We start from the raw sequence: 18,892 nt of genomic DNA on the forward strand, positions 1-18,892 counted from the left end.
GACTACTAATAATTGTACTCACAGATTGTGTTGGCCATAGACAGTGGGGGCCGTGGTTGTCCAATATCAAACACATTTTGTACTCATTTGAATTCATTTTACAGTGTAGTGAAAACATAGTTGTGTGCTTCCATTGTTAACTTGTACCTTCTGGTTTACTTATATTTCATAGTACTAAGGTGTAATTCTTCTATTGTAAAAAAAAAAAAAAAATACAGGGAGGTTTACAATTACAAAATGTACAAGAACTGTGGAAACTTTAAAAAGTTAGTAACATTTAATGCAGAATTAAAGTATCTTTTAAAAAAATAATAATAAAAATTTCCAGCTAAAAAACTGAATTGAGATGAGTGTTTGTAATGAACAATTGTTATATAAAGTGTTGTTGCCACATTGTACTATTGTACTGTTCCTGTAATATAACAGTCCACTTGCTTCCCGAACAGGAATAACATTCACCTGAAGTGGTAATGTACCAGTAAGTAATTATTATTTGTTGGATATATGTGAAATACATATATCTGTCTATGATATCCTAAATTAAACCATAATCTGATTTTCTCAATCACTTAATGTTAAGAGCAAGTAGCGGGGTTCTGATAAGTATAGCGTTTCACGTCCCCACGTGTTGCTACAACTGTTTAAATAACGTACCTGTCATTTTTCTTTTCATTGTTAATATCATAACAACTTTTTACACTTATAACTTTAAAGTCTGTTTCAAAGCTCTTTTCAAAATGTCCGCTCTAGTGTACTGATAGTGTAAGGATTATTACCCACATTGTCAAACAGGTAACACAGCGATAACAATCCATGATGTGGTATGGAACAGAAAAGCCAGAGCACCTGCAGTGATTTAGAGGACAGATTTCAAACCCCAGTGCACTACAGCAGATATTTTGAAAAGAGCTTTGAAACAGACTTTAAAGTGTAAAACGTTGTCAGGATGTTAACAATGAAAAGAAAAATGACAGGTACATTATTTAAACAGTTGTAGCAACACCTGGGGACATGTACTGTAGCACTATATTTTTTGGAACCCCACTACTTACTCTTTAATAAGGAGTTCTCCAGATATATGTAAAAGGTGTGACATGAAGATGGCCAGATGATTTACTTGTTCTTTTTTGTATGAAGCGTTTTGGGATCCTTGTGATGGAAGGCGCTATAGAAATGTGAATTGTATTGTATTGCAAATCTTTTGAGGTCCTTAGATTATTTGGTAATAGATAGATTAATGGTAGTCAAAATAGCCATAACCTTTATCGATCTTAGCTATGCTTTTTAAAATACTGTGCAGATGTTTGTTAACAGAAAACAGAATACCATTTGTTAATGATGTTTTGCCGGTGGTAACATGAATGACAAAAGCACACATTACAGTATGTATGTAGTTTAGATCAATGGAAGTATATTATGTTGTTGTCGAACGTGTTAGAAATAAAGCCACGTGGAATATAAAGATGCCATTGTACAAAATGTTTGTCCAATTGTGATTAAGCTTGCTGAGGACTAACTTATAATCATCACAGGGTCTGTCTGTATGTCACTGTCATTTATATATGGACAGTCTGGACATTCTTTGGCTTTAGAATCTGGGTGTATATGCAGGCCTGTATGTCATAAAGTGGATAGCGGTCAAGGCGATTTACTTTTTCATGTTACTGATATCATTTTGTATTTACAGTCGTGTTGGGGGTTCTCTTGTGGTTCTTTGATTGTATTGCATACTTCGGTTTGGAATATGTAGATACCTGCTTTCTGGCCTAGATGCAATCCTACCATGTGACCAGCAGCAAAGGCAGAGGGATGCAGCAGTGTCCATGCGTTGCATTAACAATCATTTTGAGTCGATTCTATTAGATTAATTTGCTGTACCTTATGAATACTAAATAATAATTTTAAAAAAGCATTACGAGCTGATATTAAATTGGCACCACTGATTGCTTTAGTGGGTTTTGGTGAGTTCTTGGCCTTGATCACTGTCAGGTCCTGACATGGAATGAAATTCCTTTCCCGGAACTGCTTTCCTACAATGGCTTACATTATGTATAACATTGACTGAACTGCAGCTTCCCTTCTAAACGTTTTGGTAAATGATCACAGTATTGTAGTTTCCCCACGGTTATACTGTGCACTTACCATAGTTTACTATGGTTTGCCATGTTTTTTAACACACTTACAATGCTTAAGTATAATTTACTATTCTTCCACTTTGCTTTTACTGTGGGGAACTTGTATAAGGGTTCTAATACACAATCAGAAGACTCATCTGCCACTATGCAGAACACTAAACAATGAACACTGGGCTCTGCGCTTTGTACCATCTCAGTGGATTTTCAGAAGGCTCTGTCACATGAACTGACATGTTCTAAAGATGACATCAGTAATATCTAACTGATTTCTACTTCTGTAACCTTCCAATACTGATAAACTGGCAAATGATAAGCATTCTGGAATCTTCTAACGCTGAATAAGAATTCAATGTAGGCAACCCATTACATTATGGGGTGTTATACTAATAATTTCACGATATAGATCTGTTATTCAACACAATTATATATATATATATATATATATATATATATATATATATATATATATATATATATATATATATATAAAGTTCAACCTTTATGGGAACGGATTATTTTTTTATTTATATATTTGTGTTTAAATACCCCTATATAAATGGTGTTTTCATTTAAATACAACTACAGTATCTCACGCATTCATGTCATTGTTTACAAATGGCGTTATTGAGCAGTTTCTTTGTTGCGGTTTTTGCTTCCTTTCCACACACACACACACACATATATTGCAACAATGTGTATGTGTAAACTAATTTAAGTACCCCTGACGAAAAAACTGAAGTATAGGAAAGGTGATTTTTTTCTGGACCGTGATAATGTTTATAATGTCATGGGCAAGTTTGTTTCCTGCCTCAAATACACTGCAATTTTCAAAAATGTAAGCACGTTTTTAAAAAGCGAAACACATTAACTTACATTATAGGTTACAGTTGATCGGTTTGTCGATACAAAATACACTCTGCTGCCATGCACAGTGTAAAACAGTAAATGGAGAATTTTGCTTACTAGATATAAAATGTCACAGTTTGGAAAACAGCTAAACTTTCGACTACCAGTATATATTTTTAGGCTGCTCTGCATGCATTTCCTTCAATACAGTCCAAGCTTGCTCCGCTCTCCGCCCATGCGCATTGGATGCTGCCTGGGCAATTTGTCAGTACTCGTGAGAGAATTTGGGTAAGAAACAGACAAACTTTTACATTTATATCAAACTGTTGTGGTGCCAAATTATTCAATAAAGTCAGATAACATGGGCTGTCTAATACTTTGGTTCGCGTATTGCAAGGGTTCAATTTGCCTAAAACTTAGAAATAAAGTATTTAACGACTGGACGTGTCATCAATAATTTTTAGCCAGGAAGAGGTTGAGTGTGATAGAGCGTGGAAATAAAATTTGAAATACAAAGTAGCCATGAAAACGATTGCATATGCTAGCTATTATTGATAAGCATTGTGTCTTTCAATGGGAGACGACTGTTTTGTTACTCTTTTACGAATATATGCTAGTTTCAGTGTTATTCCTCCTTATGACTGAGAAACTGCAGAAAGTGGGTGCCGGGAGCAAGCTACACCTATTTTTTTAAACCACCATTTTTTTTTTTTTCATTAGGTTGTTCATTCAATAAAATTATTATTATTATTATTATTTTTTAAATGCAACGTGTCTGTAGGCCTGTGGGTGAGAAATATATAGAGTATATTCTATCTCCGCCATTTTGGGAAACTGCCTTTAAACCCATTAAATAGTATCAGCGCAAATAAAGTGTTATCAGACCCGGATCTCAGACTCGGGGTGATTAAGAGCCTTGAGTGGATATTCATCAGCAAAATATGAAATATCAAGTCATACTAAAAATGAAATGAAAAAAAGTAATTTGTATTTTGTTTGCACTTACATTAGCTGCGTCTAACGTACCGGAGGAATAATAATAATAATAATAATAATAATAAAACTATTTGAGGAAGAGCTCTAAGAATACAATTTTAAATCCCCTACTTTGTGAAAAAGAAAACTGTCTTCAAAGAAACAATGATTTAGCATAAATGGTTGTTATATTTTTATAGAATCTTTCTTACAGTCTGCAGTGTTTTCCTACAAGTTAGAATGGGAGGAAAATAATCAAAATGTACTCATAATAAGTAAATATAACATTTAGTTTTGTTTATCATAACATTTAAAAAAAGAATAATAATCCTTGAGCAGATATTTTGTATTTAGTGGACATAAAAACATACTACTGTACACCAGCTGTGTAAAGTACTTTCGATGTTCTGCTAAGAAACTACTCATTGTCTAGTATTATGCAATAAGATAAACAAATCATAAAGTACAAAATGCGCACCAATTCACAAATATATTAACAACAAAAAAAACGCGCTACAAAGTGTTTAAAGCACTAGCCGTAGTAACAACTTGAACATTATAAGCCATTTCACATGGTGTAAATGCGTTTTATTCTGGAGAATTCATAATGTGTTTGTGCATATACCATTATGCTTAGACAATACTTCTGTAGTCTGTTTTAGTCTGTTTTCTAATATATATATATATATATATATATATATATATATATATATATATATATATATATATATAGTAATTATTTAAAGCAACTGGAAAAAAATAACATTATTTTAACTGATTTCATTGATACTGTATTAGGTAAGCTCGGAAAGTTTCATATTTAGAAATGTCTCAAAATGCAGCCAAGAGCGACATCAAGCGGTACAGTAAGGAATTTGCCATTCTTTTTTTGAGGAGTGCTACTCTTGGGCAAATGATGATTGAATCAATCCAGACAAAGGGATCATATGATAACATTCTAAGTTAGACTACCCGTACAATACAACGGCCTTTAATTACCCCATTCCAAAACAAGAAACATCGAGAGATTGTCCAGGTAACATAAAGGCACGAATGGCCAATTGGATAGTGACAGCAGGCACACAGGACACACCTTGCATTGCTTAAGTTCACAACACAAAGCACATGCTTTTTTTACATGCCTTATAATGCTAAAGGTGGTTGTTTTGATTCTAAACTATAAATCACCCGGGGAGAATACGCAAATCACCTTTTAATCAAACCACAATAAAATATTAAAAGTATTTACTTTGATAAACAAAAAAATAAAAAAAAGATTCCAAATTGTATGTAGTATTATGGTCACTTTACTCCAAAATTAGTACAGTGTTTACTGCAATGAATTGTATGTAGTGTAATGCTTATTTTTACTGAATATTACAACCTTTTTATATAGAACATATATTTTTCCAGGCTAAAAAGCTTCCTTGCTCCTTATGCTTTGGTGTTTTTCCACCGGTAGTCTCCCTAATCTTCACACCTTAAGTATCATAAACCGTTATATATATATATATATATATATATATATATATATATATATATATATATATATATATATATATATAATAAACTATGTTACTATGTTCTCAACCTGTACTTAGAAGATAGTGTTGATCTTTTGTGTCACTTGTGAAATAGTATGTGCTCAGTATATGCAAATTGGTAAAATACAGACTGCTCTTGTCAAAAGAATTCTGTCATGCACAGCACTATTTATTCAACAGTATTCTACATTGTTATAGGGTTTATTAGTTTAACTTATTAAATATTACCATATACCTGCAACAAGCTACAGTTTTAAAATTGCATTGCTCAGTATGCAGAGCAAATACAATACAATAGTTGTTATGAGTACTGGAAAAAAAAGCTTTTTTTTTTTTTTTTTTTTTTTGGATAATTATCAAGCTGGTATCTAATTTATTTGAATTTAAGTTATTTAGTTAGATGGATAAATTGTGGAACCTGCAGTGCATTTTGCATGCAAACATATGCCTTATGTTCAGAGCAGTGAAACAGCAGCAAAAGAACAAACAACAATTTTACTGATGTATTCATTTGCAGCCATGTATCAGCTTCATGAAAAGCAGCTTAGATCTGGCTGTTTATTCAATTTTTAAAACATGTTTTAATTCCATGATGTCCAAACCATGAAATTCCCTTTAAAATGAGTGAATTTCTGAATTTCATCAAATAGCCATCGATCTCATTACAATCACACAAAGAAAACAATATCACTTTAAAAGGGACATATAAGCAACATGACAAGGCCTGTAATGCACTAGGAAAATAAACTGTGCGGTGAAAAAAGATATCATGTTTTCTAATGGTTTAATGCAGTTCAGCAGTACCTTCAACATGATGGAAGAATTAGCAAGTGGAGGTTCCCAGGAATTTGATGTCTATGGTGCCATGGACTGGAAAGATGGAGTTGGGACTCTTCCAGGCAGTGAGCTGAAGGTAAAAATACTAGTATAGCTTCTGAATGAGTAGAATATTAGTCATTTTAATAGGGATTTGGTTCCTCAGAAGTTGTGGGCAGTGATCTCTGCTCTGTACTTAAACTCCTTTTTTTGTGGAAATCGTTTTAGTTTTCTATCAGGTGCCTTTTTATTGATCTATTATCTAAACTGTAGGAGGGTGTCTCAACCTTTTTACCTGTGGGCATAATCACTTTATCAACTGTAAATACAAACCTTCAACTTTCAGTTGTATTGCTTATATAAAGATCTATTCCACAGAGACAAATCTGTGTGGATAATTAGGATTTATGTCAGTAACTCAGCATATTGTAGCATCTTGCCACAAATTGAGTACATGTACCTTAATTTAATTTTCCATTGAAATACCATGGAATCTTAAATGGCCAGTGCATGGTGTTATTCTCTACAAAGCAACATTACTTCTTCCTGGATTTCCACCTGCTTGTGGTCATAGACTGTCCTGCTGAACAATAATCTGTCAAAATGACAACATGGGAAATCCCAGCTCGGTTTTATTTTTATTCGGATTGTTTTTCTCCTCCCTTTGTTAGTTCCGAGTGAATGAGTTTGGCGTTTTGGAGGTGATTACTGATGAAGCTGAAGTGGAAAGTGTAAAAAAGGCTCATGCCACAACAACATGGGCAGTGCCCACCGCACAGGAAGGTTAGACTGGCTTTAAGTGTTTGAAATGTCATGTTCAATTAAACTACCCCTGTAGTTAAGTAGTAAAGACAATTACTCACATGAACAGCTTAATATAACTGGTATATTACTTATATTCAGTCATTTCTGCATGATAGTTTTCAGAGTGTTGCATGATATTAATCATTAAAATGATATGCAATGAGCACTTGCAATTTTTGCCATAAGCCTAACTGATTTCACAGGATGATCTTGTAAACAAGATGTCACATCTCAATACATTTCTCCCAAAGTAATAAAAAAAAATAAACCTTTGTTGATTTAGCTTTTTTAGAAACTCAAGCAACACCAGTTAAAGAAGAGGAGACAACGACGGCTGAGCTGTGCTGTGAGCACTGTTTCCAGTGTGGCCCGCCACAGGATTTTCTTGGTGGTGGAAAATTTTGTAGTGAAAAGTGTATGAAGCTGGTACTAGAAATGTAAGTTGAGCCCACCTTTTAAATGTTGAGTGGTATAAAGTCTGAGCCCATTTCTTATTGTACTTGCTGTAAGCAGACAAGCAGGAGTTCCAAACTCTGCAATTCAAAGGTAACTCCCAGATTTAGCATATTTGTAATGAACAAGGTCATGTGACTAGCATGGTGTTACACTATAGTCCCTGACCTGGGAGAATTATGTGATCAATGGAGTAACAAACTCAGCAGTGACATATCAATGGATAAAAGCAGTGGTCTAATGGGTCATTAACTGTCCTTACCAGAGCTTTTATTGTGCTATGTTATGACCCGATACTGTACCTGATTGAAAATATTCAAAAAGTTTGTTAACAGAAGTACTAAATATGATGGTTTGTTACCTTGGTATAGATACCTAGTTATGCTTTTTTTAAATTAGGGGTGACAGCAGCTAATTTAAGAGGGACCATTTATGTTTTAGTACATTCACTTTCACAGAGTTTAATTATTATTATTATTATTATTATTATTATTATTATTATTCCAATTTTTACATTTCGGACCGACAATGTTATTTTGCACTTTTGCATGCAGGTTGAATGTATTTAATATAACTGTTTGATTATTAAATACATTTGTTCTACACACTACAATCAGCGGTCCAGATAAACTGCGTACCTGCCGTTTTTATGCATTATAAAATCCGGAATGCGCACTAAATTTAAATTTAATGTGTAAAAATACGCAAAGCAGTTTTGCTGTACAGCTTGTCTGCTTTCCCTCCCGCCTCCGCTAAAACGTCCACTAACAACTACATTTCCCAGAATACATTATCTGCAGTTACTAGGAAACTGTACACAAGAAAAAGCAACCCAACAAACATTAGCCAATCTCTGGCTAGCACTGTTGTCTTTGCAGCCAATCACAGTAAGAATAAGAAAAATTCGAAGCTACACAGGTTGCTTCGAAGCTACATCATCGGAGGCAACCGCTAAAAAAAGGTGCCTATAATATTAAATGAAGTGTTTTATAACTTATTAATATATGTCTGTATGGCTTTATATTTAAGTTTTAACATGTTCACACTGAGTTTAAGAATGTAATATTAAAATTTAAGTAACGTAATTAATTTTCAGAGTCAGTGTGATACCGCGAAAAAAATGTACGGAGCCGATAAAGAACCTTGTAGAACACACGCGTGGTTGTACAGTAGTTCAAAGTAACATTACAATTAACATGGAAGACCATTAAAGATTGTACAGTATTTATCGAGATTACTCATGACTTCAAGGTAATGTTGCATTTTACGCCCTGAAAGTACATTTTACTCTCTCAGTGTTAAAATTAGAGGGTAAGTTACTCCCAGACCCAAAACCTTATCTGGAGTGCTGACTACAATCATTCAAAATCCATCATAAATGAAAACAGGCCTGAAGCCTTTAATGTTGACCAAGCAATAAATAACTTCCTTTAATTTGTAATTATACTCCACTTTGTATATTCCACTTCGATGTCTACCGGAAGCACAGAGTGATTCTCAGAAGACTGAATAAGCTCAGTTTATTATAATACTAAAGAAAATACCCAGAAAAAAATGCAGCAACGCTTGATGTGGTAATTATGGTTTTGATTGTCTTTCTTCCAGCTCTAGGGAACAGAAGCTGAAGAAAGAAGAACCAAAATCCAATGAGGAGGATGTCTCAAAATATATACGAAAAAGAAAAAACAAAGCGTCTGACAACATCAAAGAACAGCAGAAAGAGAATGGAGACGAGGCCGGAGAAGAGGAAGATGGCCCTGTGAGTTGTAATTTCCAGGAATTTGAATAAAAACAAACTTTTCATAGGAAGGTTTCACCAGCCACAGGTTGCAAAGTGTTTCTTCATTTCTTGTGACTAGAGATTAGACTCTAATGAAATAAGCAATGCAGGGAATATAAATTGTTCATTTTAATAGAAGAAGAAATGCTTTAGTGTTGTTTAATTTACAGTAATTTTTTTGTTATTATCATTTTACAGTATGAAAAGCCAGACAGGAAAATACAGAAAGGACCACAAAGGGCTCGCAGAAAAAGAAGAGGTGATGCTGCACTGCTAAAGCAAAGTGAGTTTTAACACTATACACAACTTTTTATCACCCATACATGCCTCAGATTCAACCCTGTTGGTTTAATCCTTGCGGTCCATTTATTAATCGCGCGTCAGGCACGTCCGGTCTAATTAATTTTCACACGCGCAGTTAATTTTAGACGCGCTGTTTTAAAAGTATTTTTTTCCACAGTCAAACGGGTTTAAATGGCCCTGCATATCAACAGGACAATCAGTACTGCATCTCCAGCCCCACCCCACCCATCGGTAGCTGTTTTTTTCACATACTTCTTGATAGTAGTGCATACCGATAAATCATCTCCTGACCACTCGTTTTATCACCAAACTCCTCAATAATGCGATCCAAGTCATTATTGTATTACTATGACATCTAAAAAAAGCTCTGCAAATGGCTGTGATATTCTTTGAGCGCTGGATGCAGAAGCAGCTAGTCTGAAATAAACTGCACGTGTGAAAATAAATTGGACCTGACGCGCCTGACACGCACTTAATAAATGGACTGCAAAAGGGTTAAAGAGTAGTCAGAGGAAATGAAAATATTTTATTGTGTAAACCAAGAGAGATGCTCCTGTTATCTTTGCACCTGTTATATTTTTAGTTTCTATCTCAAGTCATTATCTGCCCCTCTCAAACCCTCAACCCTCTCGAATCCCTTACACTTCGCTTCAGGGGAGGCTTTTGTTCGGGCACTGGTAAAATCGGCCCAAAACTAGGTTGGCCTAAGCACTGTCAGGCATAAGTAAAATCGGACAAAAGTCCCCTGGGATCTAAATGAAATCGGACCTACAGCCCATGACTAAGGTGAAACATACATAATCACAATCAAAATCATAATTTCACTAACCTTTACAAAGACAGCAAGTAAGTAAAATGTGAAACAACTAAATGTGTTGTGTTGCACTGCATAATACTACTATTACTTTATATATCTATAAAATTATATAACTTGATTTCGTTATTTTTGGATTGTATTTGAAATATTGAAACTGTATCCAACACATTTCAATAGCAGGTGAACTGTTCTGTGCTACAACGACTACTAATAAAAAACACACACATATATATATATATATATATATATATATATATATATATATATATACAGACGTGCTCAAATTTGTTGGTACCCTTACAGCTCATTGAAATAATGCTTCATTCCTCCTGAAAAGTGATGAAATTAAAAGCTATTTTATCATGTATACTTGCATGCCTTTGGTATGTCATAGAATAAAGCAAAGAAGCTGTGAAAAGAGATGAATTATTGCTTATTCTACAAAGATATTCTAAAATGGCCTGGACACATTTGTTGGTACCCCTTAGAAAAGATAATAAATAATTGGATTATAGTGATATTTCAAACTAATTAGTTTCTTTAATTAGTATCACACATGTCTCCAATCTTGTAATCAGTCATTCAGCCTATTTAAATGGAGAAAAGTAGTCACTGTGCTGTTTGGTATCATTGTGTGCACCACACTGAACATGGACCAGAGAAAGCAAAGGAGAGAGTTGTCTGAGGAGATCAGAAAGAAAATAATAGACAAGCATGGTAATGGTAAAGGCTACAAGACCATCTCCAAGCAGCTTGATGTTCCTGTGACAACAGTTGGAAATATTATTAAGAAGTTTAAGGTCCATGGAACTGTAGCCAACCTCCCTGGGCGCGGCCGCAAGAGGAAAATCGACCCCAGAGTGAACAGAAGGATAGTGCGAATGGTAGAAAAAGAACCAAGGATAACTGCCAAAGAGATACAAGCTGAACTCCAAGGTGAAGGTACGTCAGTTTCTGATCGCACCATCCGCCGCTTTTTGAGCGAAAGTGGGCTCCATGGAAGAAGACCCAGGAGGACTCCACTTTTGAAAGAAAAACATAAAAAAGCCAGACTGGAATTTGCTAAAATGCATATTGACAAGCCATAATCTTTCTGGGAGAATGTCCTTTGGACAGATGAGTCAAAACTGGAGCTTTTTGGCAAGTCACATCAGCTCTATGTTCACAGACGAAAAAATTAAGCTTTCAAAGAAAAGAACACCATACCTACAGTGAAACATGGAGGAGGCTCGGTTATGTTTTGGGGCTGCTTTGCTGCGCCTGGCACAGGGTGCCTTGAATCTGTGCAGGGCATAATGAAATCTCAAGACTATCAAGGCATTCTGGAGCGAAACGTACTGCCCAGTGTCAGAAAGCTCCATCTCAGTCGCAGGTCATGTGTCCTCTAACAGGATAATGACCCAAAACACACAGCTAAAAGCACCCAAGAATGGATAAGAACAAAACATTGGACTATTCTGAAGTGGCCTTCTATGAGTCCTGATCTGAATCCTATCGAACATCTATGGAAAGAGCTGAAACATGCAGTCTGGAGAAGGCACCCATCAAACCTGAGACAGCTGGAGCAGTTTGCTCAGGAAGAGTAGGCCAAACTACCTGTTAACAGGTGCAGAAGTCTCATTGAGAGCTACAGAAAACGTTTGATTGCAGTGATTGCCTCTAAAGGTTGTGCAACAAAATATTAGGTTAGCGGCCCCATCATTTTTGTCCATGCCATTTTCATTTGTTTTCTTATTTACAATATTATGTTGAATAAAAAATCAAAAGCAAAGTCTGATTTCTATTAAATCTGGAATAAACAATGGTGGATGCCAATTACTTTTGTCAGTTTCAAGTTATTTCAGAGAAAATTGTGCATTCTTCGTTTTTTGTGGAGTGGTACCAACAAATTTGAGCATGTCTGTGTGTGTATATATATAATATATATATATATATATATATATAATAGATGCGCTTCAGTGAGTTACAGGAAAATAATTCCATCTAGGGTTTCTGTGACATCATAAACTACGAGACCGTTAGGTCGAGTAGTTTATAAACTGTCACAGAAACCCAAAAGAAGCACTGTGACAGTCAAAGATTATTTGTCTCGTTCGCTTGCTTGGTGCTGCCGTTGCTGGAGGATGACTGTAAATCTTCACAAATTTGTTGAAAGTACCTAAAAACCACAAATTGTGGGTGTTGTTGAGTGATTTAAAACAAGACATTTTGTGTTTGAAAGTGGTCGCGTGCAGGAGTAAAATATGGGTCAAAGGTCAAGTATAATCTTCTAGACGAATGTGCCATTTTGACATCACTACTGTGGTATTATGCCTTTTATGGCTCAGGATGCAAATATAGCCTTCATCCATGTATATATACACACAGTACAACCTCGCTATAACGCCCTTCATAATAATGAACCTTTGGCTATAACGAACCTGGCCCCTGGACCCCAAATATAAAAACCAAAAAAAGACAATATAAACACACACTGTCAACATCCCGGTCTGTACGCACGGGATGCCACCTCCACAGTTAAGTCAACTCTTTTGTCTTAATAAAAAGCGTGCACTGTGTAACTATGCCTCCGGAACGAAAATCATTGTATGTTGCAACAAAGTCGGGTTGATTTGGAATAAAAGATCAGTTTGGGATTCTTGCATGTTGGATTAAGATTTGGTGCACTTTGAAATGATTCATGTCAGATTGATTTTGAATAAAAGTTCATCTTCAATTCAGGATTTTTGCTTTTTGTATTGTGTTTTAATTATTTAACAAATACTGCATACATGAGACGAACAGATACATGTAATTCTACTTTTATTTATTATGTTAATACTATACTGTACTTATTCGCTTGCTGTCTTTTGTAAAGGTTACTGAAAAGGGTCCCAGGAACCTTACATCCGATTTCACTTACGTCAGGCAGTGCTTAGGTCGAACTAGATTTGCGCTGATTTGACTGTGAAGCCTTTTCTGTTTAATAGTTCCAACCTCAACCTGCATTTGCATAGAAATACATTACATCTCTCATCCTCATAGTCTGGAAGAAAGAGACCTCATATAAATTCTTTGAATGACCGTCATATAGAAATGGTTTGAAATGTAAACTTTTTTTTACTCTTTTGTTTCTAGCGATGCCTTATGGGGGGAAGAAGAAATCATGGAGCTGGGCTTCATATCTGGAACAGGAAAAAGCAATTCCTGCACCTAGCAAACTATTTAAAGAGGTAACATTTAGTTTCTATTTCAGACTTATATTGGTACTTGTTCTATGTAGTATATTAATAATTAGGGCTTCTACTATACCTGTTTGTAAATTAGAATACAAATATGAAGTGTCCTGGATGATGTAAAATTGTTAACTTTCAAAGATGAACATAAAGTTTATTAGTGCATTCCTGGTAGGGAACTATAATAATAATAATAATAATAATAATAATAATAATAATAATAATAATAATAATATTTTTTTTTTTTTCCCAGCACCAGTCCTTTCCACAAAGCAAAACTGGATTCAAAGTAGGAATGAAATTGGAAGGAGTGGACCCTGAACACCCTTCAATGTACTGTGTTCTTACTGTTGCTGAGGTGACCACATAAGTTATAGTCCACAAAAAAAAAAACAGCTTTGAATTTTGATACGTGTTCTTGATAAATTTGATATATATATATATATATATATATATATATATATATATATATATATATATATATATATATATATATAATGTGTGTTATTTCACTGGCATTGTTAACATTATCCCTAATTTATCAAATAACTTTCTGTTTTTAACATCTTTGCATTGATTGCTGATTTCATGTTTATGAGTTGTTAGTGCTTTTTTTTTTATGTATTGATGTAACAATGTATCCAGGTTGTCTTGTGTGTATTTACGTTCCCTGGTGAATTTAAATCCATATATTGATTCAATATTGAACTTTTGATTTTAGGTTTCAGGCCACAGAATAAGACTCCATTTTGATAATTATTCAGATTGCTATGACTTTTGGATAAATGCAAACTCTGCAGATATCCATCCAGTAGGCTGGTGTGAAAAAAGTGGACACAAACTTCACCCACCAAAAGGTAAGAGCTGCTTCAACTCAAAGACTTTTTTAGGATTAGTAATACAATTTGATACAGTTCAAGCTATTTTCTCTGCCTCTCAAGACAGGTAAATGTTTTGAAATGTGATTTTTCAAATTGAAGTAAAAACACTAACAACATGGTATTCCCCTCATCCTCTTCAGTAGTGTTGTGGGATAAGCAGTAAGCAGGATGTTAGGGAAACCTGGACTGAACTTGTATTACACATTGATGGCGCATGCTGCATTTTACAGGGGTCAAAGAAGATGAATTTAACTGGCAGTCATACCTCAAGCTATGCAAGGCTCAGGCAGCACCCAAATCTCTGTTTGAAAACCGAAACACAGTAAGTATGATAAGCATGACGTTAGACCTTCAGAGGCAGGAAAAAGAGAGTATAATACAAAGAGTGCATCATGGGATGAAAAATGACCTGAAGGGTAGACTCTGCTATATGTATATTTAAAAGAACCAAAGCTACATGAAACATATTTAGCATTTACTCTTCCCAGCTGAAGCTGACTATTTATAATGGTCACTTCTTTTTAAGCCCTGAGCCAGAATGATTCATATAATTTAATTTGTAGGTCCCGTTTAAATTAGAGATGCTGATATTATAAGTGGTAGCTTTATTGCTTTATAAATGATAATGATCATCGTGAATGATGTTGGTAGGACTTTTTGCCATATTGACTCACGCAAATCTTAATTTTTCATTTCTGAAATACACCCGCACTGTATCTCCCACAGTTTTTGTGGTAAATCTTTGGATTGCTTTCATGTTTCCCTCATACTGGACTCTCTGGTTCGTTTTTTGAAAAAAAAAAAAATGTTGCAGCAGCATTTAATTAATTGTTCTTCAATACGCTACTGTTCGAAACAGCATACAGTACATGAGTATGCATGGCTACTGTACTCCATTCTCGGCTGTACAGTAGCAGAAGAAATAGCGATACAGAATAATAAAGTGTGTCAGAAAGGTCCTGGCAGATAAGGGAGGGATGTACTGTAGCATAGCCTGCTGCACTGTAATACTAAGAAAAGTAAAAACTCTGTACCCTCATGACCTAATTTTTATTTTACTGCAACACATCACATCTGGGAAGTTTGCTAAATTTCTCAAATTAATTTGTTAATGAGACCACCACAGAAAATCTTTGCAGACACTAGTGATGGCACAGATTCCTATTAAGTGGAGAAAAACATGCCTGCAAACTCAAATATGGGTGTTAAGCCAGTTTTTGACCGATGTCCATACCATTTTATGTCCTGCAATCGGGCGAACTCGATTTGTTTTTCAAACTACAGTTCTCAAACTGGGGGTCGCGGGGATGTTTGAAGGAGTTCGCAAAGGATTTGGTAGATTACATTTTTTCTTTTTCGCCTTTATGCACATCAACATACAAAAACAACACATCCTCCTATATTACTAAGTACTTTCTACTTTCTTCTACTTCCTTAATATTTGTGGGTCCCGCCTATATTATTAGGTGACCAGAAGTTACTTAGTTACAGATATACTGCCGTTTTTGGAGGTTATGGGCTAAACTGAAGGGTGAATGGTGAGTCTCTTTAGAATTGGGTATGATAATTATGTGGTCCTTTCCTTGACATTTCTCAATGATTATTCTGGTAACCATGAAAGAGAGGAGTCAGTCAATGAAGCAAAGAAGAGTTCATCTCATATGAAAATGTAATAAACTAAGTGACCATTTTACAAAGACAAGCTTTTTTGTGGAGGAGTTTCAGTATTAGTGAACTACATTGTGTAATAATATGGATCGTTTTTTGAAAAAGCTTCTAAGACAGCCAGTGAGGAATGTGAGCATGGAAGTCATGTTTCAAAAGCGAAAAGTCGGAAATATGATGAAAAATATATTGAGCTGGGATTTACATATGTTGGCTCTGTGACTAACATGCAACCGCAGTGTGTTCTTTGTGGTGAAATACTTGCTCATGAAAATATGAAGCCTTCATAAATGTGCCTTCATTTAGAAACCAAGCATCCTTCCCCGAAGGACAAACTAGTTCTGAAAAAACATCGTCCTGTCGCACTTGCAAGGCCTACAAAACCAGCTGCGGCATTATTTCCCCTAAGTTACAGCAACAGGTAGCCTTTGGATAAGAAAACCATTTGAAGACGATGCTGATAAAAATGCAGCATTGCCCCCCAGCAGTTCAGGACAAGCTTCTGGATTTATAATGTGGTAATACCCTGATGCTCACTTTTCCAAAACAATGACTTTGTGATTTTTGGTAATCTTTGCACATGGAATACTCAGAGCTAGTATGCAAAGCCATGAATGTGATTGTGCCTTTTGCATCGACATGCCTTTGCGAGTCAGCATTTATTAATCTGGTTGCAATCAAAAGCAAATACCGTAACCGTCTCAGTGTTGAAGATGATCTGCAAATGTATATTACCAGCATAGAGCCTCGTCTGAAAAGCAGGCGCACCCATCACAAAAGGTAGGTTATATTGTGCATTTTAATGTTTTTTGCTTTTTTGATGTTTAAAATGTGTAGATTACTAAATTAGTCTTTGACTGCCAATTCATTGTATTTAAGTGTGTGATTTAAATGTTTTGAAATCATACATTTGCATAGCTGTGTCTGTTTAAATTGTACTTACATAGAAATTGGGGGTCACGAGTTGTTCACCCTCAGAAAAAAGGGGTCCCAGACTAAAAAAGTTTGAGAACCCCTGCCCTAAAAGATTGCTTACACCTTTTGATGCCTGCTGCTGAAATATTGTAACACAATGTTATCAGCTTCTGGTTCTCCTCTATTGTCTACAATGATGTGGTTAACAGATTTGGTCTATCCCTAAGCCCTACAAATGAATGAAAAAACAAGCCCATTTATTTTCTGTTTCGTAGACTGTTACCCCTTCAGGTTTTCGGATAGGAATGAAGTTCGAAGCCATTGACAAGAAGAACCCTGGTTTTATCTGTGTTGCCACAGTAACTGACATGGTCGACAGTCGCTTTCTGGTGCACTTTGATAATTGGGATGAGAGTTACGACTACTGGTAAATCTACTTAAATTGATTGTACAGATTCATATTAATAGTGTTTTGTATTTATTTTTAATTAGAGGATGCACTGTACTGTCTTGTTTTGTAATATATTTAGCAATTTGTAATACCTGTCACATTAGTAAAACATGAGAGAATGGTTACAGGGATTACTGGATCTTGTCATGCATTGCAGTTGGTATTACACAATGCAGTATTCTAAAAATGATTCTCACAGGAAAAGTGAGGATATGTTTTTAAAACAGCAAGAAAATCAGCCACCAAATTTGTTGGATCTCGCTGTAGTACTGAAGCAATTTGTATTTCCTGTGCAATAAGGCATGAAGGAAGTTCTTATTTGCACTATTGTTTTCTGTAGATGATCCCTGCTAATTCTCACCTCCAAAGTCTGTTTATGCAGCTTAATAATTATTCTATTCTGATTTCATACCTCACATACGTCTTTCAAAGATGACAATACCAAAGAATCAAGGCTTGCAAGGCTTTATAGTCTGCAGTTCTAGTTAAAAACACCAGATGGTGGTAGTTGATTTGTAAAGTGAAGTCTTTAATTCTACTTCCTATGTATGTATGTATGTATGTATGTATATATGTATGCATGCTCTTTGCAAAAGGATAATGTAAAGATATCTTGTTTAGAGTAATAACACATGTTTTTATTTTCTAGGTGTGATGCAACAAGTCCCTATATTCACCCCGTTGGCTGGTGTAAAGAACATGGCAAAGTCCTCACTACTCCTCCAGGTCAGTAATAATAATAATAATAATAATAATAATAATAATAATGATAATAATAATAATGATAATAATAATAATAATAATAATAATAATAATAATAATAATAATACATGCTAAAATAAAAATGTATTGAAGCTGTTTTGTAAAATTACATTTTAACAATTTATATTTGAACTTTAACCCAAAGAGAGTAAAATTAGAACTACCTATTTATACATAAAATTGGTTCTATATGTCGGCAGTAGGTTAATTACTCAAAAAATATATGCAACACTATAAATAAAACAAATAGTTGAATTCTGAATAAAAATCTATCAATCAGAGCTGTTTACAGGTGCAATTTGCACTATTTAAAATTTAGGAAACTGGTATTATTATTATTATTATTTATTTCTTAGCAGACGCCCTTATCCAGGGCGACTTACAATCGTAAGCAAAAACATTTCAAGCGTTACAATACAAGTAATACAATAAGAGCAAGAAATACAATAACTTTTGTTCAAGTAAAGTACAAGTTTGACAAACCACATTGTTACAAAACTAGTAATAAACAACCTCTTTTGTACCCCTGG

At 34.8% G+C, this 18,892-nt stretch overlaps 1 protein-coding gene across 2 annotated transcripts in view; it reads left to right on the forward strand.

The window, feature by feature from the left end:
* Window positions 1–3,012: 3,012 nt before the first annotated feature.
* LOC117402208 (lethal(3)malignant brain tumor-like protein 3) overlaps window positions 3,013–18,892 on the forward strand; it is a 52,021-nt gene continuing 36,141 nt past the window's right edge. The window contains exons 1-12 of one of the 2 annotated variants that reach the window (XM_034003127.3): window positions 3,013–3,269; window positions 6,294–6,413; window positions 6,988–7,099; window positions 7,404–7,557; window positions 9,179–9,332; window positions 9,552–9,636; window positions 13,591–13,685; window positions 13,942–14,046; window positions 14,410–14,545; window positions 14,800–14,891; window positions 17,425–17,576; window positions 18,250–18,326. In XM_034003127.3, the coding sequence (XP_033859018.3) occupies window positions 3,228–3,269; window positions 6,294–6,413; window positions 6,988–7,099; window positions 7,404–7,557; window positions 9,179–9,332; window positions 9,552–9,636; window positions 13,591–13,685; window positions 13,942–14,046; window positions 14,410–14,545; window positions 14,800–14,891; window positions 17,425–17,576; window positions 18,250–18,326 (1,324 nt within the window). In that variant the 5' untranslated portion in view covers window positions 3,013–3,227. The remainder of the gene's footprint in view (window positions 3,270–6,293; window positions 6,414–6,987; window positions 7,100–7,403; window positions 7,558–9,178; window positions 9,333–9,551; window positions 9,637–13,590; window positions 13,686–13,941; window positions 14,047–14,409; window positions 14,546–14,799; window positions 14,892–17,424; window positions 17,577–18,249; window positions 18,327–18,892) is intronic. The other variant, XM_034003126.3, reaches the window with a different exon arrangement.

This window comes from Acipenser ruthenus, chromosome 5 (genome assembly GCF_902713425.1).
Source record: "Acipenser ruthenus chromosome 5, fAciRut3.2 maternal haplotype, whole genome shotgun sequence".
NCBI lineage: Eukaryota > Metazoa > Chordata > Actinopteri > Acipenseriformes > Acipenseridae > Acipenser > Acipenser ruthenus.